Below are 25,000 nucleotides of genomic sequence, written 5' to 3'. Positions count from 1 at the left end.
CAAATGCTATTCGGTTTCCATCTTCATAAATGTTAAGTGTTCACATTATTCTGCTATATTGTCACCCCCTTTTCTGTAATCCCCCGACTACACAGTAAAAATACATATAGAATCCCCCCCTCTCCCATAAGACAGACCTGCCGGGGAGCCTCCTCCAGACTCTGGAGCTGGCAGGGAAGATGGAGGGGAGCCTTGGTTGCTTTTCTTCCCGGACTTCTTTTCCTTCATCCAGGGGAACTCTGTAGCCAGATGGCCAGGCTGCTGCTGCTGCAGGGGCTGGAGGGGCTGGGAGGCCAGGCCATGGTCTGAGCGGCTTTGGCTCTTGGTCCTGCTGGGCTGGCTGCCGGATCCTGGATTCAGACTTGGGATTGTTTGTTCAAAAGGAGGAGGAATTAATGTCGAGTCCTTGATTGATGAAGTTTGAAATGTCTCCAGGACAGCAGGGAAGGACGTCAGGCACTCTGCAAGCGAAGGCTGGCTGTTTATAAACCCGATCTCCCTCTCAAATTCAAAATTCATGGTTTCCCCCCTGGCCAGCCTAGGGGTTGGGAGAGCAAATATTTAAGGGTCCCAATAATCCAAAAGGCCCTATTATTGTATATTGCTGATAAATCAGACGTAAAGGGGGGGACCCTGCTGTATTAAACTGGAGACTGGGCGACTTACAGCCAATTCCTGGTCACGTGACTGCAACTGACCAATAGCATGGAAGGCCTGCTTGGAAGAAAAAAAAAAAAAAAACATCCAGTGCATTATCATTGTGAATTAATTCCTTTAAATGTGTGGGTGGCGGTGGGGGGTGGGGGTCCCAAAACTGCTGTATGTATTCTGCATTTATATGTATCATGAGGGACAAGTATGGAGGTGTAAGATTTAGCTGGCAAACAGAGAGAGGGGGATCAGGATTAAAAAAATAAAAAAAAATAGGAGAGGGAGAAGAGGAGCTATATATTGTATTTCAAACTGAAAGTCGTTTGGGGGGGGGGAGAGATCCAAGAGAAGTGAGAAACACTTTAAGTGTGAGGAGTAAATCCTGATGAAGAGGCTGCAGATTCCTGAGAAGGTGATCAATCTCTGGTGTGAAGGGGCCGGTGGCAGCCAAGAATTCCTCCTTTTCTTAGCACGGACATGGGAAACGTCCAGAGAAGCCGAGGAGAAGCGGAATCCTCCTCAGGAAATCAGCTACAAACCCCAAGAAGGCTGAGAAGCTGCAGGAGAAGTCGGGGGCCCCAGCAGCTTGGCTGATGGTGGGCTGTAGGGGTTTTTTTTTGGTCGTAGCATGGAAACTTTTGTTCGTGAAAAAATCTGTGTGGGTGGTGGGTGTAAAGCTAGAACAATCGTGGAAGAGCTCAGTGTGGATGGAGTGGTCCCAACAAGAGGAGCCTCGGCCACAACACAGGGACTTTTATTAATATTATTTTTCCTAAATATTTTCCTGTTTTTATATTTCAGAGCAGAGAATGGACAGCGAGGAACCAATGTTGTTATCATTCCCTCCCCTGGAGCCACCACACCTGCTGCCAATATATTATACAACATGCTATAAGCCTTTTTTTGGGGGGGTAGGATAGGGGGGATTGCTCCCACACATATGTCCACAGAATTGTTGAGGCTGTTTCATCTGGTGCTACACATAATGTAAGGTAAGAAAAAAAAATATATATGTAATATTTAAACTTAGTCTCGGGTACAAATATATGCCATATATACAAAATACCAGTATGAAATATACATAGAAATTGTCAATATTTAGGTACTCCAGAAGGTGATTTTATCTGATGTTCGCAAGACAGAGTGGATGGATATAGATATATGAGAGAGAGATATCATTTATGGATAAATAGAGATTATATATATATATATATATATATATATATATATATATATATATATATAATCGAGATAGAAGATATATATAATCTAAGATAAATAGATAGATATAATATTTAGAAGATAGATGAGCGATAGATAGGAGATAGATAGAATATATATGAGAAAGAGGGATCATATATATGAGATGATAGATAGATGATATATATCGTATATATGAGATGATAGATAGAATATAGATAGATATCATATATATGAGATGATAGATATGTATATATGAGATGATAGATAGATATCATATATATGAGATGATAGATAGAATATAGATAGATATCATATATATATATATATATATATATATATATATGAGATGATAGATATGTATATATGAGATGATAGATAATATAGATAGATATATATATATGAGATGATAGATATGTATTGATAAGATGATGTTTTGCCCAATTTCCTTAAAATAATACATTCTAATATCAACTCTTCCCAATGTTTCCTCTCCTGTGTTCCTCTCTATAACTGTGTCTCCCAATATTACAGGTTTGGTAGAGTTAGAAGGGACTCCGAGCACAATGCCTTTCATCTCAACGAATCGCCATTTTCCTTGCAGATAAACATGGCGTCCATTCTATTGTACAGTCTGCAGCTGACAAGGAAGGGCTCGGTGGCTTCTATTCTGGGCTACACTGATCCATTGTGATCCAAGTTGGACTTCTCCTACCTTCTCCTACAACAGCCACAAGCAAATACATGTAATTTAATGGACAGGCTGCTGGGTGTCTGTACTGTTTGAGGATTACATCTGACATAGATTTAATGAGGACTGAAGCAACACCATATCTGCTGCCGGGGGACAGATCCATGGCCTGCACAACAATGGGGATATAGGATTGGGGGGGGGGGGGGGCATGATATTTGGTTACATGCCTGATTTTATGCATTTCATTCTGTATATTAAACGTTACATTATATCGAACAGTTGTCTGAACGCTTCTTTTCTTCTATACATCTACAAAAGATTTCGAGTGAGAAGGTTTATATATTCTTGACCCCATATTTTTATATTATTTTTTTTTCCCCTACAGCTGTAATCCTATCTCAATATTCTCCCTTTCTTTGCTTCATACTATGTCATACGATCACTATGATCGTCTCTTCATGTTATTGTTCTGCAGTATTGGCCTTTAGTTGTTAAATTCAACAAAGTTAACCCCTCCATTGTTCTCCTAGATTGCCAGACTGAATAGTATATTTCACATTGTATTTGAATACATAGTAAAATAATTAATCATTGGACAAGCAGGCACCACCAATGTCTTCATGAAACATACATAAGATGTATATTCTAAATAATTCTATAATATATAAATATATTTATAGTCTGAGTGTTGCCCCTCCCCCCATATTTTTTTGAATAAAGTTTACATAGCTATACAACCAGCAGAATATATGGGCCTGTACTTTTTCATATACTTTCACTCTTTTTTTTTTTTTTTTTTTTTAAACATTCAACAAACAACTCAAGCCAGGACCATTCCATACAGGCAGCTTAATAATTAAGAGCAAATATTAACATTCCTACATGCAAACATATACAAAAGCCCAAGCAGGCTGTCTGGTAACCATCCCCAGTCTGTCCCAGGAACCCAACTATAACTAATACATGAAGCAGATTTTATAACACAAAGTTTATTCCAGGAATTTTTTTTATAACAGACATTTTTTTCCCCCAAATAAAATAACCTACAAGGAACAAAGAGTTCTCCAGAGGGTTTGTGCAGCCTCCCTATTCATGGCTAGACAATAACAGCTGGATGAGTCTTCCCATGCCTCCAGTAGGAGTAGTTACATTACCCATTAGTACAAGAAAACAAACTAACATCTCTTCTAAAATACTAGAATTAAATAGGCAATATTTTACAATGACAGGGAAACACAACCTTTTAGAACAAGAAAATACAAAAAGTACATTTTTCCTTCTTTAAATTTCATAAATACGTTAATATGCTGGATAAATAATACAAAAAAAAAATTAAAAAAAATAATTGTTTCCATGGATTCCATAAGCAGCATTAATAAATATTTCTACATATGGTCACACAAGCCTGGTGACCTCCAGGATTGTATGAGCTGGGCCTCTGGGCTGCTCTCACCCTTGTAAACTGGAAGTGCAAGCGAGATGTCCACACAGATAGCTTAGCAAAGACTGAGCAGAATTCACTGTGCTTAGATTGGTGAGCAGACATCTCCTAGTATAGTATAGAATACTATATACCCTGTATTCACGATAAGACGAGTGTAGAATTTTTTGGGCCTTCAGGAAAGGCCTAAAATTACTGGAATTTTTTTTTTATAATTTTTTTTGGAACCCATATATTTGAACAGAACTGACAAAAAATCAATGATCGAGATAGTACATTGTTCTTTTGATCTTAAGGCCTAGGTTCCTACCACTACAAAGCAATATTCCTCCTGTTACTTGAATTTACATGTGATCCTCTATGGGCATACATTGTGTTTCCTACATTGTGTTTCCTACAAAACGATCCAGGTAGCCTCTTCAAAAATCTTTACTATATGTCCAAGCCTAGTGCTGACCAGGTAGGGGATGGTGATTTTTTTGTCATGGACTAGTAGGATGGAATAATTGTGTGGGACAAGGTTATTCCAATACTAAATCAGTCCCCAATGGACACAGCCTTGAGAAGCACTTGTATTGATGAGATCATGGTTACATTACAGTGCATATTAGAACCCTGTAATAGCCAGAATGTTAAAAAAAAAAAAAAAAAAAAAGATCAACACAAATGCTTCTTGTTGATCCCTAGGCAGTGCCAGCGCCCCCTACAGTCTACATATTTCCTCACAAATGGGTGAGTTTAGGGGCTTCCTGGATCCTTCCCTGATGATGCGATGAGAGCTCTGTGTAAGTTGGGTGGGGGTCACAAGGTGCATGATGCTGGCTGGTTGGCATGGAAGGGGCACCACTATAGTCCATGTTAGTGGGCTGGTGTGCAAGGTGGTTAAGACCATACATAGAAGGGCCTTGTGCTGGCACAGAATCCACATAGTTCCCCCCAACATACACTGGGCTCCCTTGCATACTAGGAGAGACATAGCTGGCTCCATTGCCTGGTAAGCCATGGTGATCATACTCAGGAGCTGTGCTTCCATACTTCTGTTGGGAAGGACAACCTTTTGCTGGGGTCTGGTAGTAGGCATTTTGGTGGGGTTTGTTATTAAAGGGAGGTGGGGAAGGTGCCTCATAATTTGCAGTCATTGAGTGCATGGATCCCAGGAAGCCTGCAGAGGATTGCATGCTTAAAGGTGGAGTACTAGTAGGTGAAGGTCCTCCAGAGGATGATGACATCCCTTTTACCTTTTGATCCTTCTTATACTTCATTCTGCGATTCTGGAACCAGATCTTGATTTGCCTTTCACTGAGGTTAAGCAGATTTGCCATTTCCACCCTCCTGGGCCTGCACAGGTAGCGGTTAAAGTGGAACTCCTTCTCCAGCTCCACCAGCTGGGCACTGGTGTAGGCCGTGCGAGCTCGCTTTGAAGCAGAGGAACCCGGGGGGCTCCTGTCACCACCACTGCAGCTTTCTGTCGCTTCAAATGAAATAAAAGATAATTACTACACTCAGAAATTGAAAGCATTATTCCATAATAAATTCTCTAACATGCTTTGCCCAGACCTGGCCTTTCCCACATTAGTCTGCACTTCATAAGCCTGGCATTTATTAAAGAGCTCTGCCCCCCTAAAGCTGCCCCTGCTTCATGGAGATTTGATCAGGCACTTGCATTATGACCTTTATCTACGATTGAATTATTGTTATAGCAAACAACATATAAAACAGCCTCAGGTACCATCACCCTCTCCTGTCATTCTATAACAGACTATATGGTGATTACAGAAAAAAATAAATACCTATCTATTGGCTACATCTCTGTTTATACTAAGATTACATATTTGTAAACAAATTCAAGTAAATATTTACATTAGAAAGAATAAATAATAAATAGTGATTAACAACCCCAGTATAGTATCCAGGTCTCATAGGGTTAACTATCTTTATTTTTGAACACTATTTCCCAGAAACAAAATGGCTGCTCCCAATAGATGAGACTGGACTGGATAGTAAACATTAATGACGCAATGTGTGAATGGTGGCTTTTAGTACCTGTGGCAGGGGGGCTGGATTTCTGCTTGGAGTTTTGCCTGGACTCTTTCATCCATGGGAAGATCTGTTTGCTGGTTGTATTGGAAGGGACCTGTGTTTTTACCGATGAGGACTTGGCTCCTCCAGCCTGGGCATTGCTGCTGCTATTGCTGTTAGTGGGGGCTGCAGTGGCATTCGGTGGTGGGGAGAGAGAAGAGGCCTGGTGGTGTTCCGAGGCCAGGTTGGGCCGCATGCAGCTTCCATTTAGGTTTTTAGCTTTAGCCAATGGACCATTGTGTCCCAGGGATTGCAAGGAGCAAGAAGAACGCTGGAAATCATTGTCGAGGTGGGAAGTCGCAAAAGATGGCTGTGGCCCCTCATAACCCAGACTGCCTGCCTGGTAGGGGTATCCTCCAAAGAGAGTGGGGTTGTCATAGTAGGATGCTTTCTGCATCTCCTGGATCCCCAAAACGTGTTGTCACCTACTCGGAGGGTGTCCCCACCCTTACAGAATAACATTGGCACCCCGCAGTCACCTGGCACGGATAGCCCTTGGATCAGTTGCAGGCAACCTAGGAGACAAAAAGACAATGCATATATTTATAACAGGAAAGACTGCAAACCATCTCCCATTAACTATAAAACAATATTTATTTTATGTAAATATTATAATTGTGATTTATACTAGTATTAGTTAATGTATAATAATTTATAAGTGCAAATGTAATTATATATATATATATACACACACACACACGAATCCCATCTTTTATACGAGTAGCTTGTAAATCCAATAAATAAAATTTTATATATATATATATATATATATATATATATATATATATATATATATATATATATATATATATATATATATATATATATATATATCATAGCTGGAAATAAAGCTCCCCCATCCACAATGCTGGGCCTTACCTAGGAGATACATGCTTAAATCATGCATAATAAACACTTTAAAGTCTCCTTGTCTCTTTATCTTTCGTTCTCAGTTTGCCAAATAAAACTCTTTTTTTAAACCAGAAAAACTCGCAGTTCTGCCTGCGCCCGGAGCGTTCATGTATAGCAGAAGAATCCAGGATAATAGCTGCTGTCCTGAGCCCAGTGCTATGATGTATGAGGGTCAATCGAGCAGCCGGGAAACCTCAACACAGCTACACTATTCCTTTTATTCCTCACCAGCACACAGAAAGAAAAAACTGCATCTCTTTGTGCTCCAAATATTTTTAGCTGTTGCAATGTTTTATTTGTAAATATTCAATAGTTAGACTATAACACAAAAGAATTTAAAAAAAACAACAATTGTTTACCATATATAAATAATAAATTATATATATATATATATATATATATATATATATATATATATATTTTACCTATAAGGTAAACATTGTGGGTTTTTTTTAAATTCGTTTGTGTTATAGTCTAACTATTGAATATATAGTGTATGCATAATGGCATAACGAAATATCGAATTCATCCAGTAATATGTCCACCTATATCTATATATCTGCCTGTAAACAGTGTGTGCCTGCTCTGTCACTGGAGGCCTTGTTATTGTACAGCCCTAAATATTGTGACCACATGAGTTGTTTTGTGTGAGATAATAAAACGTTTGGAATCTTATAATAATGTCAGAGAGAGAGGGAGAAAGAGAGAGAGGGGTAGGCTCTCTAGGTCTGGGCAGCTCTTGCTCCTCATCTCTCCACACGTCACAAATGTCGCTCATTTATCTTTGTCGGAATCCTAATTATTTACTCCAAGGAATTGTTAAAGAAAAACTCTCTACCTGAATAATAAATATTAAATGCTATGCTGTTCCAATTAGCTGACACTGCTCCCCCTCCATCTTCTCAGGCACTTCTTGTTTTAGAGAGAGATATATAATTTTATATAGAACGTATATATGATTATATATGTCATACTGGTAAAAAATAAAATAAATATTTATATATATAATATTATATATTAAGAAAATAAATAAATATATATATATATATATATATATATATATATATATATATATATATATATATATATAATTTTACACACACACATAGCATGCATATACACACATAATATAAACCGACGTCTAATGTATGAAATAAAAGTAAACACAATGGGAAATAAAAGTGGCAATATTTAGTGGGTGACAAAGCCTAAGACAATAGGCGCACCTTGATGGGGCTGTCTGCCTACAAGTCTCTATGACAGATATATAGCTCCTCTGTTGCTCCATGAAATTTGCCATCATTCCCATAAACAGATTGCAGTAAATAGATGTTTAATGAGAGAGAGCTAAGAAATAGGGAAAGTGTGTGAGCGGAGGGGAGCTAAAGGCAGCTGTGAACTCTTCTTGAACCGAGATTGCAGTCATATGGTCATAAATCACTGGGACACAGACTCCGCCATTCACTGATAGACTATTTGGGTCCAGCTTACCTTAGCAGACTCTGAAGAGCAAACCACTAGCAGACATCATATATATCCACTTCCAAGGCAATCAATAGGCAGCCTGGCGAGAAGCATGAGGACACTGGCATGGGGGAAGAGGGAGAAGAAGCTGCTGCTGGAGAAGAGGCAGAGCTGGAAGAAGATCCGTGCTAAGCTCAGGGCTTTCAATGGACAAGCTTCACTTCAAGGCTGCCCTATACACCGCCCTGCTCTCCCTGCTATAACAATGGCCTCGGCTCCTCTGCTGCTTCCAGCCGCACACAGTCCTGCACTCCCAGCCAATCTCTTCCAATGTGCCAGCAATAAGGCGACCAGATAATTACCAACAAAAATCACCATTTGCTTTTTACACCACAAGTCATCGGCTGCTAATGCTCCAAACACAGCGTCACCACCGGGGGATTATGCTAATGACAGACGTGGACAGAGGCCTAGTCTTGGAGGGGAGCTTCAGCCTCCTCTTCTCCAGCCTCTTCTCCTGCTCAGGTGCCAGGCTATGCTAATGGACCATTTGAACTCACCTACACCGGCTGTTACATTCTGGCTTCCCCCCTTTCTCTCATCTAGGGCGTCTAGTTGTTTTCCACAGCCATTGCAGTTTAACCCCTGCACCTCCACTGGGGGCACGCAATGCATTAGCCAGCAATAGTTTAGCTATGGGAAAGTGGCAAAGTAGGAGTTAATACCACCCTGGAGGTATATACTTAGATAAATAAGTTAATAATGCACATTAATGCTATGACACATCCATCTGGGACCAAAGCTCTTTTTTTTTTTTTTTTTAGAGATCTTGACATTTTCTGGCCTAGTAAAGGGGTAGTCATATATATATATATATATATATATATATATATATATATATATATATATATATATATATATATATATGTGTCACACACACACATACATACATACATACATACATACATACAGCTATATACATTGATTTAAGAAAGTGTATACAGTGATTCCTGGAGAGCTCATTCAGGCCTAGATAGCACTCCCTGGAGTCTTTACCCTTTCATTACCACATGACAGGGTGCCTTTACACAGAGAGATTTATCTGACAGATTTCTGAAGCCAAAGCCAGGAACAGATTATAAAACAGAGAACATGTCAAAAAGGAAAGACTGAGATTTCTCCTCTTTTTAAATCCATTCCTGGCTTTGGCTTCAAAAATCTGCCAGATAAATCTCTCTGTGTAAAGGCCCCCTTTAGGAGGACAGAGAGTTAAAGCACTGGGGGTGTGGAGGTGTCTCTATGGCTGAGAGATGTGTGCTCCACCTGGCTCACATCAATGGGGCCCTGGCTTGTTTGTTTGTTAGCCTGCTGGGCTCTTATCACTTAAAGCACCAGGACTTTTTTTTAATCTGACAAACAAAAGTAGTTTACTAGTTTCCCTTTGATGTAAGTAAATGGGTGTTTAGGGTGTTTTTTTTTTGTTGTTGTTTTTTTTTTGGGGGGGGGGTGCACTTTTGCATATGGAATCCATATTCTTTGAGTAAACATAAATAATAAATTAATAAATTTGGGGAATATATGGATATAGATTAAATAGTATAGTGAACTGCAGGTCTATAACCATAACTGTAGAGAAACCAATGTAAGGCTGTAATCACACATGGCAGTTGTTGTTGTTGTTTTTCTTTCTTTTCCTCCAGTTTTTGTACCAAAACCAGTAGAGGATCCAACAGGAAAGAGAAGTACAAGTCCTTCCTTTATATTTTACATCCCATTTGAATCCACCTCTGGCTTTGACACAAAAACTGCAGTGTCAGTTAAGAAAAAAAACTGCCATGTGTGATTTTAGCCAAAGCAACCACTGTTTATATACCCTACAACCTGACTTTCCATGAAGTCCAAAACAATAAAGAGCTGACATCATATTTCTAACGTTGCAGTTAATGTTAATATTGCACCACTGGTAATCATAATATTATAGAAGGGCAAGAGTGTGGGCCATGCCCTGCCTGCACTACACCTATGTCCTGAGCATGTACTGCAGGTGTGCCATCCTGGGTATACATGACAAGTATATCCTCATATATTATTCATGAGTGCAATAATAATGGAGGCTTTACCCAGGGAGATCTCTTTCTTTTCCCAAAGGGTGTAAGGGGCAGGGAGGGCTGAAAATGACTGGTTACCACTGATGTCTCCGCCCCCTGGGTTGTATATGGTATTTGGTATAAAAAGTGATGTAGTAATTATCTATCTATTTATCTATCTATCTCCTATCTATCTATCTATCTATCTATCTATCTCCTATCTATCTATCTATCTATCTATCTATTTATCTATCTATCTATCTATCTATCTATCTATGTCCTATCTATCTATCTATCTATCTATCTATGTCCTATCTATCTATCTATCTATCTATCTATCTATCTCCTATCTATCTATCTATCTATCTATCTATCTATCTATCTATGTCCTATCTATCTATCTATCTATCTATCTATCTATCTATCTATGTCCTATCTATCTATCTATCTATCTATCTATCTATCTATCCCCTATCTATCTATCTATCTATCTATCTATCTCTCAATTTTTTTAAGCCAAAGCCAGGAATGGATTTGAAATCCATTCCTGGCTTTGGCTCAAAAAAATCTGTCAGATAATCTGTTGGTGTAATAGGGCCCTAAGGGTCCATTTACACAGAAATATTATCTGAAAGATTATTTGCCAAAGATTTGAAGCCAAAGCCAGAAACAGACTATAAACAGGAAACAGGTAATAAAGGAAAGCCTGAGATTTCTCCTATTTTCAAATCCATTCCTGGCTTTGGCTTCAAATCTTTGGCAGATAATCTGTCAAATAATATTTCTGTGTAAATGGACCCACTCCTATCTATCTCCTATCTATCTATCTATGTATCTATCTATCTCCTATCTATCTATCTATCTCCTATCTATCTATCTATCTATCTATCTATCTCCTATCTATCTATCTATCTATCTATCTATCTATCTATCTATCTCCTATCTATCTATCTATCTATCTATCTATCTATCTATCTATCTATCTATCTATCTATCACATTATCTTCAAGTATCTTAAAGAAGTATTTGACATCATACCATATACTTGAACCATATTTTATATACACATAGTCATGGGTGTCACATGACATATTATATTATATTGTATTGTATTATATTATATTATCACACACACAACACACTAAGGGGGAGATTTATCAAACTGGTGTAAAGTGAAACGGGCTCAGTTGCCCCTAGCAACCAATCAGATTCCACCTTTCATTCCTCACAGACTCTTTGGAAAATGAAAGGAGGAATCTGATTGGTTGCTAGGGGCAACTGAGCCAGTTTCACTTTACACCATGTTTGATAAGTCATCCCCTAAATGTCCATAATGATCCATACATTAGCACACATACAGTCCATATACTTACTGTAACAAAGTGCAATGTGACCAAACTTACAATCTAGTCAGTATGCCAGAGGTCACTGACACCTCCTGACTATCAAACCACAGAAGTATATCAAGTTTTTCATACTTTACTGAATTATCCCTTACTAATTAGTCAAGTGAAACTGGCCATCATTGGCTAATAGCTGTTATATACATTGTTAAGTTAGGCTCTCCTGGGTCCTAGGGCCTATCATAAAGGGATGGTGCCCTAAATTGTATGTATGTATGTATGTAAGTAAGTATATATATGTATTGTATGTATGTATGTATATATGTATTGTATTTATGTATGTATGTAAGTATATATGTATTGTATGTATGTATGTATTGTATGTATGTAAATATATATATGTATTGTATGTATGTATGTATTGTATGTATGTATGTAAGTATATATGTATTGTATTTATGTATGTATGTAAGTATATATGTATTTTATGTATGTATGTATTGTATTGTATGTATGTATGTAAATATATATGTATTGCATGTATGTATTGTATGTATGTATGTAAATATATATGTATTGTATGTATGTATGTAAGTATATATGTATTGTATGTATGTATGTATTGTATGTATGTATGTATGTATGTAAGTATATATGTATTGTATTTATGTATGTATGTATGTATGTATATATGTATTGTATTTATGTATGTATGTATGTGTGTATTTATTTATTTTTAATTTCTGTATCTATTATTATTATTATTTATTGTAGCTTTCCCACTATTTTACACTCCCACATTTTCTATCTATTTGATTAATATCCCCTGTACTGTGCTTATACAGCCCAATAAAGTCCTATCATTATAATAATTACCAAATCATTGGACTTACCAGATAAATCGTGTCCAGTAAATATCAAACTTCAACAAGAAGATACAGGAGGGGGTGCCTGCAGAATGAAGGAGACACACAGCTTCATTACATACTAGTGCCCATTACTGAACATGTAGCATATAAAATAATAATATATAATAGCAGCATAAATAGCATATAATAGCACCACCACCACAATAATACTGGCATTTTCTGTTCAGGAACACAATCTATGTCCCTAGTATTGTAAAGTGGACTCAGAGGACAGTGTATACTGTGGCATAGGAGAGAGATGAGGCCTACAGATCTATACATAGCATTTGCTCTATGAGATTCTAATAACTAGGAGCAGATATTGGTGTAATAGATAGATATTGGTGTAATATATTGCACACATTGGTGTAATATATATATATATATATATATATATATATATATATATATATATATATATATATATATTGGTGTAATAGATAGATATTGGTGTAATATATTGCACACATTGGTGTAATAGATAGATATTGGTGTAATAGATATTGGTGTAATAGGGAGGTATTGGTGTAATATATTGCACACATTGGTGTAATAGAGAGGAAATGGTGTAATAGAAAGGTATTGGTGTAATAGAGAGGTATTGGTGTAATATATTGCACACATTGGTGTAATAGATAGATATTAGTGTAATAGGGAGGTATTGGTGTAATATATTGCACACATTGGTGTAATAGATAGACATTGGTGTAATAGGGAGGTATTGGTGTAATATATTGCACACATTGGTGTAATAGATAGATATTGGTGTAATAGGGAGGTATTGGTGTAATATATTGCACACATTGGTGTAATAGATAGATATTAGTGTAATAGGGAGGTATTGGTGTAATATATTACACACATTGGTGTATATATTCATGGTGGCAGGCACGTGGTTTGCTAGGACTGGGGTGATATATATCCCATCTCATGTACAATGCTTCTTCTCCAGCCTGTGACTTACTGCTCTTTAAATATTATTAGCGCACATTTATACCGCGTGTAAAACCGTCACAAATCACTGTGACCTCCGCACAGTAACGCAGGAGCCGGTGGCCATATATTCTGTATTATACACGTGGACCTGGCACCAAGCTCCACAACGCATCAGGACCAGTTCATTATTCCGACTGAAGTTATAACGAGCTGTGCAATAACGCATCGGTACCGCAGCATGTGTATACACATCAATCCAATAAAATTATTAAACTATACCTAGGGTGTGCTTCCACTCACCTTCCCTGGATGAGCTGGCAGTTGCATAAGGCCTCACCAGACCTCCCTCAAAGGTCACCTCTCCTGCAAGGGACTCATTGCTGGTGACCTGAGATTGATCAAGTGATGGCCAGGAAAGTGGGGAGAGCCTGGCTAAGGATCAGGGTGCCAGGAGTTTTGTGGGTGTTCTCTGCTGGGTTGCTTGTTTGCTTTCATCTCCAGGGGGGGGCAGGACAATGTCTTGAGGTGGGGGAACTGAGCTCAACCAAGGAATGTGAGAAGATAAAATTCCAGCTTCTTCAAGGATCTACTCTTCAAAGCTGTGTGCATCTTCTGGAAGCTTGGAGTCCTCTGCTCCAAAGTGATAACCTGACTCTGCACTTTGCTGGAGGGTCTTAAGGGGAGGTGGGCTGGCTCACACCCACGCTCCTTATTAACCCAGCCAAGAGCAATTCCTGGCTGTATCCCACTCACTTCTTCCACCAGGGATCTACCACCACTAATGATTAAGGTACCTTTCAAAAAGAGAGGTGAGGAGTCAACAACTAGACTACAAGTTGTAGTCTTAAAATTTAAAGGGATTCGTCCTCCCATGTTCCTAAAGTTCTTCAATTTGACCTTAGGTGGAATACATAGTTAGGGTGGGTTCACAACTACAGGATCCGCAGCAGATTTGATGCTGTGTTCAGTTATTTAAATGAAATCTGCAGAAAATACGCTGCGTATCCTGTAAGTGTGAACGTACCCTAAACGAAAGTGTTCGGTTTGGGGTCAGACTCTTCTCACTCTTCTGTATTTCGGAAGTTAATTTTTAGCCAGACTAGAAGACATGGTGGCTGTTAATGTTTTACAGAGTATCTAAGTTCTTATTGTTATGTCGCCTCCTCTTTGTAAGGTCTTTAAACCATAGGTCACAGCCTTAGCTAGTTTGGATCTCATAGAAGAGACAAGTATTGACTTTAAACTCCTATTATTTGGAGATCATTGTTGATCCCTCACTAGACACCACCGCACTCTTTACACATCATCATTGTGATAATACACACTATACACCAATACACACTATACAACGAATTTAAGCGCATACATCTATCGATAACAAATATTCAGTCTGTAACCTCCTTACCAGAACACTACAGATTCACCCAGACACAGAACAACAACAAAAGGTAGTTTAAATTCCCTACAAAAAAAACTCCATTAATATCAATTTACTTCAATAAAAACTTTGTTTTCTTCATCAACTTGATGATTTATGATAAAATCAATTACATTAAGGTCACCGAGGACCTTGTGGTTTGTCTCAGATTTCATTCCTGAGCAGATGAACCGCTTGGTAAAAAAAAAAAAAAAATTCCACTTATAGCTGGAGGCAAAGAGAATAATTCCGAGGCAAGGGAAATTTAATGGAAGACAATTTTCTCCGAAAATATCAAGCTTCGGTTTCATGTTCCTGCTGTATGGTGATTTTTTATTTATTTATTTTTTTTGAGCACATGTGCAATGCTTTTGCCTCAGGAAATCAGAGACCAGAATGGAGAAGAAAGAGAGAGAGAAAAAATTGCTTCTGTAAACTCACAATTTTATGTTGAGGTGTGGGGTGGGGGGGGGGGGGGGGGGCTTCAGGGAACATAAAACGCCGTCGCCTTGTTAAAAACATAGGAGAAAATTTCGGATGCCTTAGATCGTTCGTTGTTGACTCAAATGTATAGGAATATTTCGTTATGCCAGATCCGCATCACTAACGCTTAATATGAACAACGAACAAATAAGGACGCTACCTATTTCACACTGTTTTATATGATCGTGGATAAATAGATATGCTAGATGTTGGTATACTATATCTGATTAGGAAATTGAATGGATATAAGAATATAAATAATTAAGTAAATAAATAAATAAACAAATTATAATGTAGATAGACGATAGATAGACAGATAGATTTATAAGCAAATAAACTATAAGTAAAGTAGATATAGGATAGATAGGTTAATAAACAAATAAGAAACATATAAATAAAGTAGATATGATAGATAGATAGATAGATAGATAGATAGATAGATAGAAGATAGATAGATAGATAGATAGATAGATAGATAGATAGATAGATAGATAGATAGATAGAAGATAGATAGGAGATAGATAGGAGATAGATAGGAGATAGATAAATAGGAGATAGATAGATAGATAGATAGGAGATAGATAGATAGGAGATAGATAGGAGATAGATAAATAGGAGATAGATAGATAGATAGATAGATAGATAGATAGATAGATAGATAGATAGATAGATAGGAGATAGATAGATAGGAGATAGATAGATAGGAGATAGATAGGAGATAGATAAATAGGAGATAGATAGGAGATAGATAGATAGGAGATAGATAGATAGATAGATAGATAGATAGGAGATAGATAGGAGATAGATAAATAGGAGATAGATAGATAGATAGATAGATAGATAGATAGATAGATAGATCGCCCCCCTTTGTGTTCTTGGAAGTAGTAGAGGGCCTATTGTGTTTGGCACTTGTATATCAAAGATTAACCAGGAACTGCTCTTTTCCACACATTAGCACTATACTCTTCTATATCCGCTTGCTGTAACTTTGCCAAAAGCTAAAGGAGGTGACAAATGTAACGGAAGTGCTGGGTGTAATTGGAAACACAGGAATCACAAATGTAAGAACCACATGGCTCCTTGAGAAGAAAAAAAAGAAGAAGAAAAAAAAAAGATACACACAAATGTGCACCAATACAAACACATAAACCCACAAGGCATAAAACACACACAACATCTATACACACATTCTGTATACAGCCACCTCTAGGCTACACATATGCTTTTTTTGTTGTTTGTTTGTTTGATTGCAATATGACTTTAGATTAATTTATAGCAAATAAATGTAAAATATTGCTGCAGTTTATCCCAAGGAAATAAACAGAATGTGTGGACTAGTCTGCCGTGATCACAAAGAGATATAAAGGTAAAAAAAAATTAAAAAAATTCCACAAGAGTTCATGTTTGCATAAGCGTCATGGTCCTGTTCTGTGAGTTTTTTTTGCTCTCTCAAAACCAGAACAGCAATGTCTACTGTGCTTTTCTGCCCCCCCCCCCAAAAAAAAAAAAAAAATAAAAAAAATATAGAAACTTAAAAGACCATATAAGCAATAGGATCTTATTTAGAGACTTTTCATCTATATGTTGAGGATATTCCCAAAGTGTTTTGCCATGGTGCACACTATCTTTGGCACCAGGAATAGCTCAGTCTGCGGTGCTATTGTTGTCAGAAAAAAATAGCAGAGCTTCAATGGAACTCTAGTGGACCCCTTTAAATTTACCATTAAACACTTTTAGCTAATCATTATTTGTACATTACACACAAACAATCATTCAGCAAACCTATGACTGTTATAAATATCATGGACTATGTTGTTGCTTTTTTTTTTTTTGTTTTGTTTTTTACTGTGAACAGTGTAGACACAGCTTATCGTTTGCCATATTGTGCAAGCTCACTGTTTGTTTTGTTTTTTCCCCTTTTTCCCCAGGTATGTTTCTGGAATGATTATTAGTACAAACAATCCCAAAAGACTCTGATCAGCCATGTTGTGGCCAAATAAAGTCCCATGTTTGTTTACAGCTTTACAGTCAAGGTAGTTTGGTAAGGTTTGCCAGTACAAGTACATGGCCCCATTGGCTGGGTGTGGCTGATCATTTGCCACAAGCTTTTGCTCTATTGCTATACAGTTTTCTTGAACTTTTTAGGTACCTACACAAACACCAGATTAGCTTGGCATGTTGTGTGATCAGTCATAATAATAATATAGTTGTAGAATGATCTAACATGGCAACATTGGTTTGTATGGGCAGCTTTAGCTTGCAGACATGTCTTGCACCACTGGCTTATCTTCCCTGAGAACAAAAGGATTGGGCATAATAAAATTAAACATGCCCACCCTTTCTTCCCCCCAACATCTGTGAGTTGGGGCACCTCTTATTAGATGGTCCGCCAGCCCCACCATTCATCTAATCTGTATATCCACCTTCAGGCCATGTTTAGGCACAGTAATAACAGTTCAATTGTTCATTCATAGTATTTTTTTTTCCAACAAAAATCAGGAGTGGGTTAAAACACAGAAACTGTGCAAATTTTTCCAAAAGACTGACGGAAATACTGTGTGTGAATATAGCCTTATAGTAAAAAAAAAATTGTTCAATTGTTGTCAGCCATTAGTACACAAGGGGAAAAAAATATGCGTTTATTTCAACAGTCATTAAAATAATTAGGGTATGTTTCCACAGGGTTGTTGTTTTTTTTGGAGCCGCAAATGGCTAAAAAGATGCAAAAGCTAAAAACGGCTGAAAAAACTGCTGCTTTCTCACATTAGGTCTGTCTTTTGTACCATTTGCAGCTCAGAAAAAATCAAACAAACAAATAAAATAAAACAATGTGTGTACATAGTGTTAACAAATAAATAATAATAAAATCTGATTTTTTTTTATTCAATTTGTATAAAATTGCTTTGAAAGATTTTGTATAGCTAAAAAATGGCGGAGGGGGGGGGGAAACAGTGTCTCAAGGTCAGAAGGATCTGTTCTGTTAGGATCTTTTTAACAATGGATTTGTCATATCCATAATTGATCCTGTAAAAATAAAAGTTATGATGTTGGTGTGAACATGTATTTATATAATCTGTGTGCGGTATTCAAGCTTTTGTGTGGTCAGTAAGGAGAAGAGACTTGTGTTGTTTAGGTATTGGTAAGTGTGAACTGAAATCTGTAGTGTGTACAGTGTCCAGAACAGATGTATTTTTCATGTGCTGGTAAGGACAGTAGTGTGATAGTGTCAGTAATTCTTTGTTTATAGTGAGGGGGTGTATGTGTATAGTGTATATACAGTGTGTGATAAAATGTGTGTCTTGAGCTGTGAATGTATAGCAGATCAGTGTAGGTGTGTCTTATATGTATGTGTGCTTTAGGTGTGCAAGTATATGGAAGAAACTAATGACACACACACACACACACACACACACACACACACACACTACAACACTCAAGGCCATAAGGTTACCTCCAAGTGGTGCTGAAACTAGTGTTTATTTATTTGTTGTTTTTTTTTTTTTGCTGCCAAAAGGTCTTGCCATTGCATAATGTTGTCCTGGACTCTCTCTGCCATGAAAGTTTGTGAATATATATTCTGGTTACATGATATCACTTCTATCATACTTTTGTTTTCTCTTGACCCAAACATTATGCAAAAAATCCAGTTCATGTAGGGTGCAAAAGTTCTAAAACACCCCAGAACTATAAAAATAATGATGCAAACTGTGTTATATTTACCCTTCTCTACAACAGATCACATCCTATATACATTAGACCCCCACACCACCATACTGTATATACTACAATCACATCCATCCTGTGTCACCACTATACAAAACCCTACACTTCAGCACAGAACACTAGGCCTAGTTTACATATATCCGGCGATCCGGCGGCGTTTCCCTCCGGTGCAGTAGAGAAGCACCGGAGGGAAACGGATCTCTGAACTGATCCCATTGTCTTCAATGGGACAGTTCAGATAATCCGTTCTGCAACTGATGCCGCTGGATCGCCGGACAGAACGTACGTCAGAACGCTACATGCAGCGTTCTGACGTACGGCCAGCTCAGCTATGCGGCACCGCATCCACTCAGCTCATGCGGTACCGCATCCACACAAACCTCTCCTCCTGTCTCTTCTATAGTGACCACATTGTTCATTCCTGCCCTCCTCCCCAAACCTCGCAGATCCTTACCTCCTTCACCTCCACAAACGAGTTCCTCTATAGCCAATCTCTGCTATAGTAAAATATTGCTCTTTCTATATATAGCATTTTATTATTATTATTATTATTATTATTATTATTATTATTATTATTATTATTATTATTATTATTATTATTATTAACAATAATAATAACAATAAACAACAACACATATATTATATGTGTATATATACAGTACATATACAATACACTATACTACTACTACTAAAACAACAACAACACAACCAACAAACAGTATTCCAGGACACAATTTATATATATATATATATATAATTCTTTATGGGGTGAATATAATATGTAAATGCAATAGCAATAATAACACTACTAAATATCTGTATACCCTGTATGTAGTGTATGATATGGACTGTGTGTCATAAACCTTTTTACCTTTGTATTGTAAATGATTAACTAGAGGGATATAGTAGATGTGTATTGTTCTGGAGGCACCACGGTGGGAAATCGAACTCCATCCAGGCTTTCTTTGTCCTATTATGTATGGACCCACTTACCCTATATATGTGCATTGTATCTGAATTCTGATAGATAGATAGATAGATAGATAGATAGATAGATTGATAGATGATAGATAGATAGATAGATTGATAGATAGATAGATAGGAGATAGATAGATAGATAGGAGATAGATAGATAGATAGAAGATAGATAGATGATAGATAATATATAGATAGATGATTGATTAATTGATTGATAGATAGAAAATAGATAGATAGATAGATAGATAGATAGAAAACTAATAGGTGGGCAGATAGATAGATAGATAGATTGATAGATAATTAATAGGTAGATAGACAGATAGATTGATAGATACATACATACATGATTGATAATTGATGATGATGATGATGATGATTATTATTATTATTATTAGGAATATATACCCCTAATATAATAAAGCATCGTGGCTCTTTTGCATCTTCCTGCCTATAATGTGTACATTGAGTTATTCTTGTAGTTTGCCCATGATTTAACCCTTACTTGTACAAGCATCTGATACTGATCTTGTACTATAGTCTGAATAATAATATTAATAATAATAATAATAATAATAATAATAATAATAATAATAATAATAATAATAATCTGACTTATCCAATGGAATCCGGATCTGATAATAAAAATATACACATAATGTATCAAAAAATCATTTCCTTACAGGTGACTGTGGACCAGTTATGCTGACTATAGTGCTCTAGGTGACTGGATGGATTGTTAGGAGCTGACCCTGATGCTGGGGGTATCAGTGTTTCCCCCATTGCAGCCAGGATAGGGAATGATCAGGCTAGAGGCAGCCAGCTCTGTCTCCTAGTATATAGTATATGATATAATGCTGTTCTGTATCCCTGCTGTCCCTGGATGGCTTTGTCTCTGTGATGGGTGATCTCTGTATAGGAATACCTCCTGGTTATTCATGATTCCATTGTGATGAATGAAATAGTGTTTGCCTGTATATAGAATAGAGCAGGTAGTGACAGACATGGGGAAGGCTATGCTGGTAGCAGGGATAAAAGTGTGAACTTTCCCTCCTAGACCCCCCAGATCTGCAGCCTAGCCTGCTGGTAATGTGAGAGCCCATGTCCCTTTAAGTGCAATGTGTCTCTAGGAGTGGAGAGAAAGCTGATCTTCCCATCAGAGGCTGATCCTGAGAAATGATTCAGTGCGGACAGCATCATAAACAACACAAACTCTCCCCCAAACACACAAAGCTGCGCTGACACCCCGATTGTCATAAATCACGGCCATTGTACGGGAATAAACCTTAAAATCCCGTCTGATCGTCTCTAAACAGGCAGAGCTGCTGCGCGGAGTCGGGACGGATGGCAGCGAATGGAGATCGCTATTTGTCACCATTTACGACAATAACATTAATAAGAGAGAATAATAAATTTACATGGACACAGACAGACAGAGGGAATCCCCGCTACTTACAATAATCCAGCCCACGGTGTGGCTCGGATCCCACTCGTTTTATGCTGCCAGCCTCTCTCCCTCTCCCTCTCTCTCTCCGCTCTCCTTCTCTCTATCTGCTATAGGCTGTTCTTTAAGGACAGTTGAATTTCACGTCAGACACAAGGAGACCATGTCTGCGATTTTCCTGACGAATACATATCTATCCTGCAACCTCTGCATTAATTATTTAATGAATCACGTGACAGGGTAGAGGAGGAGGGGTGGGGTGGGGGGTCTCACTTCTATACACAGAGGACCACTATGACCTTCCACAAAAACACCGGGGGCTTCTGTGCTAAGAAGTGGTGTACCATATATTACACACAGATATATACATATATACCACTGGATCTATTGCTGCACAATGTTATATACATTGTAAAGATATTTGTTTTATATTTGTATTCTAAACAACCTATATTATCTACTACCTCTCCTATCTATCTATCTATCTATCTCCTATCTATCTATCTATCTATCTATCTATCTATCTATCTATCTATCTATCTCCTATCTATCTATCTATCTATCTATCTATCTATCTATCTATATCTCTCATTCCTATTTATCTATCTATCTATCTATCTATCTATCTATCTATCTATCTATCTATCTATCTCCTATCTATCTCCTATCCCCTATCTATCTATCTATCTATCTATCTATCTATCTATCTATCTATCTATCTATCTATTATCTATCTCCTATCTATCTATCTATCTATCTTCTCTATCTTCTATCTATCTCCTATCTATCTATCTATCTATCTATCTATCTAATATCTATCTATCTATCTATCTATCTATCTCCTATCTATCTATCTATCTATCTATCTATCTATCTATCTATCTATCATTTATCCTTAGCATATACTGTATATAAAGCATACTCACACTGTATAATTCGTTGTGTTATGTAATGATAAAGCATCATACAGTGATCATATAACAATGCTGAGGGTTTGATGCTGACTATATCCAAGTGAAACATTTGCCTTCCTTGTGGACACTGGCCCAGAAAAAACCCTCTAACAATATAAAAAAAAAGCCACAAAGCCAGACATCTGGGTGAGGGCTTCAAAGCATTTTAGGCAGATAAAAGGTAAAGTTGATATAATGAGTGCGGAGATTGATTTAGGAATTTAAACAAGGCCTTTTTATTGGGCATCATAAATCTGTCAGGGAAGACACAGACTGGGAGAAATCTCTGAGTGTCAGCCCTCAGCACAGAACAATGCTGCAGCCAGCCCTGCCATCCATTCCACCTATCTCCTCCAGCACACTCCCACTGCACTGTCTAGGTGGTTTTTATATTATTATTAAATAAATCATGGCAGAATATTACTAGGACGTAATATACTATAAAATAATATAAAAGAATATATATGTCTCCTAAAATAGATCTATCATCTATCAATCTCTTTGCTATGCCTAGCTATCTCATATCATCTACATCAAACATTGTTTTTGGTAGAATGTATAGGCATACACCTAACTCCTAAAGGGCATGCACATGCATCAGGCTCATGCACAACAGTGGATTTGGCATCTGTACCAACTGCATTTTAATACAGAGACTACCCTTATGTGCTACTATATGGCTACTTATATGCAGTATTCTCCCTAAAAATATTGGACACCAAGCAAAAAAAAAAAATCCAAAGCATAATAGTCTTGCAAAGTGAATGCGGCAATGCACACTGTATTGTATATTGTTGTGTGCACGAACCCTCTGCTCTTCTGTCCACCAGTTAATTTGTTCTTTCTATGGAGCCAGTGTTCCATCTTACTGCTTTGTTTTATACAGGGCGCATGCTATTTCACGCTGCTTTTTTGTTTGCGTTTCACTGTTTTCGTTACATTACGTTTATTTTTGCTGTATAGTCGCCCCAAAAAAAGGGTATCCATAGCATTACTTTTTTTTTTGTAGTGTCTTAGGAAACAAATTCTGCTGTAGAATCCATTTTCATCATTCATTTACATTTGCATTTTTATCTTTTCAATAATATAAAACATATACATAATACAAAAAAAAAGTAGTGATCCTAGTCTTATATGGACACCGGCTTTGTTCCTTACATTGGTTCTGCTTCTGTATCTGGAGCTGAACAGGGAAGGGGGAAAAAAATAGCGCTGGCAGATCTGAACAATGACATCTGATTATCTCCATTGACACTAATGGGCCCCATAAGGTCTCCAGAATGTTATTCTGCATTTCTCTGGACAAAATAATGTAAAATATGGAATTTTAGCCAGTATTTTGGATCCTACAATGGAGGCCCGCAACAAGGCCCAATGGATATGTCTCATAATGGAAACCATAACAACTTATAAATATTATTTACTTCAATAGCCTCTATTGGCGTTCCATAAGAGTGTCCACCATTGTGCCAGGCTGTCAACCTATGGGTTCAAATGAAGTAGATGAAGTATTGTGAAAGAACAAGTTAATTCATGGTACCAAACTGAATGGGATTTGGGCTTTTCACCATACAGGCCTACTGCCATGTGCCTATTTTACAGCTGAACGGTGGTTCCCATTTAAAATGAGGACCATGTTCTAGATCTATCTTACATTGGACACCAGCTTTGGCCAGGGAACCCCATTGACTCATAATTGGTCCTATTGGGTTATTTTGAGACCTTGGTCATTTTGCTGGGAAAAAGAAGCTCTGAGTACAGAGTCAAATTTATGGCATGGTGATTAAGACTGGGTTACCATATGTCCAGTGATCCAGTACCATCCCTAATGGGAATAGATGGGGACACCAAATGTCACTAGCTGGATCCTCTGCATAATGTGTCCCATCTGTTAACCTATAGGCTGTAATGGCCATGGCACTGGACCTATGGATAGTCCGCCATATTTGGCATGGACCTGGCAAATCCATGCCTGAGTGCAAATATGGTTCCTGCACACTGGATGGCAAACATGCCAGATAGCAGAGATATGTGAACGAGGCCCTAAACATGTGTATATCCAATGAATCAAGATCAGTTGTCATCCACCATTTTTACTCTATGTCTAATGAAAATGTGTTATCCATGGCGGCATTCTTCAAGAATCAGCACCACTCATCCTCACTTTGGGTGCGGCTTTGCAGCTCAGTTCCATTGAAGTGAATAGAGCTGAACTGTAATACCACACACAACCTGAGGACAGGGGTGGTGCTACTTTTGTGAGTAGTAGTAACCTTTTCTTTGGTAACGA

At 37.6% G+C, this 25,000-nt stretch overlaps 2 protein-coding genes and 1 long non-coding RNA gene across 8 annotated transcripts in view; 1 reads left to right on the top strand and 2 right to left on the bottom strand.

The window, feature by feature from the left end:
* Positions 1 to 519, bottom strand: part of HOXB2 (homeobox B2) — a 1,786-nt gene extending 1,267 nt beyond the window's left edge. Inside the window, exon 1 of the mRNA XM_069952565.1 lies at positions 138 to 519. Within this exon, the coding sequence (XP_069808666.1) occupies positions 138 to 519 (382 nt within the window). The remainder of the gene's footprint in view (positions 1 to 137) is intronic.
* A 352-nt stretch (positions 520 to 871) lies between these two features.
* LOC138772702 (uncharacterized) lies at positions 872 to 2,566 on the top strand. The gene is made up of 3 exons (XR_011359801.1): positions 872 to 1,247; positions 1,453 to 1,643; positions 2,456 to 2,566. It is a non-coding gene; the product is annotated as an uncharacterized lncRNA (long non-coding RNA).
* A 978-nt stretch (positions 2,567 to 3,544) lies between these two features.
* The window catches only part of HOXB3 (homeobox B3), a 46,831-nt gene continuing 25,375 nt past the window's right edge, over positions 3,545 to 25,000 (bottom strand). For 4 of the 6 annotated variants that reach the window (XM_069953677.1, XM_069953681.1, XM_069953678.1 and 1 more), the window contains 3 exons: positions 12,765 to 12,822; positions 6,030 to 6,580; positions 3,545 to 5,457 (listed from right to left, as the gene is read on the bottom strand). In XM_069953677.1, coding sequence (XP_069809778.1) covers positions 4,709 to 5,457; positions 6,030 to 6,462 — 1,182 coding nt within the window. In that variant the 5' untranslated portion in view covers positions 6,463 to 6,580; positions 12,765 to 12,822 and the 3' untranslated portion in view covers positions 3,545 to 4,708. Of the gene's footprint in view, positions 5,458 to 6,029; positions 6,581 to 8,468; positions 8,863 to 12,764; positions 12,823 to 14,015; positions 14,124 to 25,000 lie in introns of those variants that run through there. The other 2 variants (XM_069953680.1, XM_069953682.1) reach the window with 2 other exon arrangements.

This window comes from Dendropsophus ebraccatus, chromosome 14 (genome assembly GCF_027789765.1).
Source record: "Dendropsophus ebraccatus isolate aDenEbr1 chromosome 14, aDenEbr1.pat, whole genome shotgun sequence".
In the NCBI taxonomy this organism is placed as follows: domain Eukaryota; kingdom Metazoa; phylum Chordata; class Amphibia; order Anura; family Hylidae; genus Dendropsophus; species Dendropsophus ebraccatus.
Note: the sequence above shows the minus strand (reverse complement) of the source record. Positions and strands in the feature narration are given on the sequence as shown.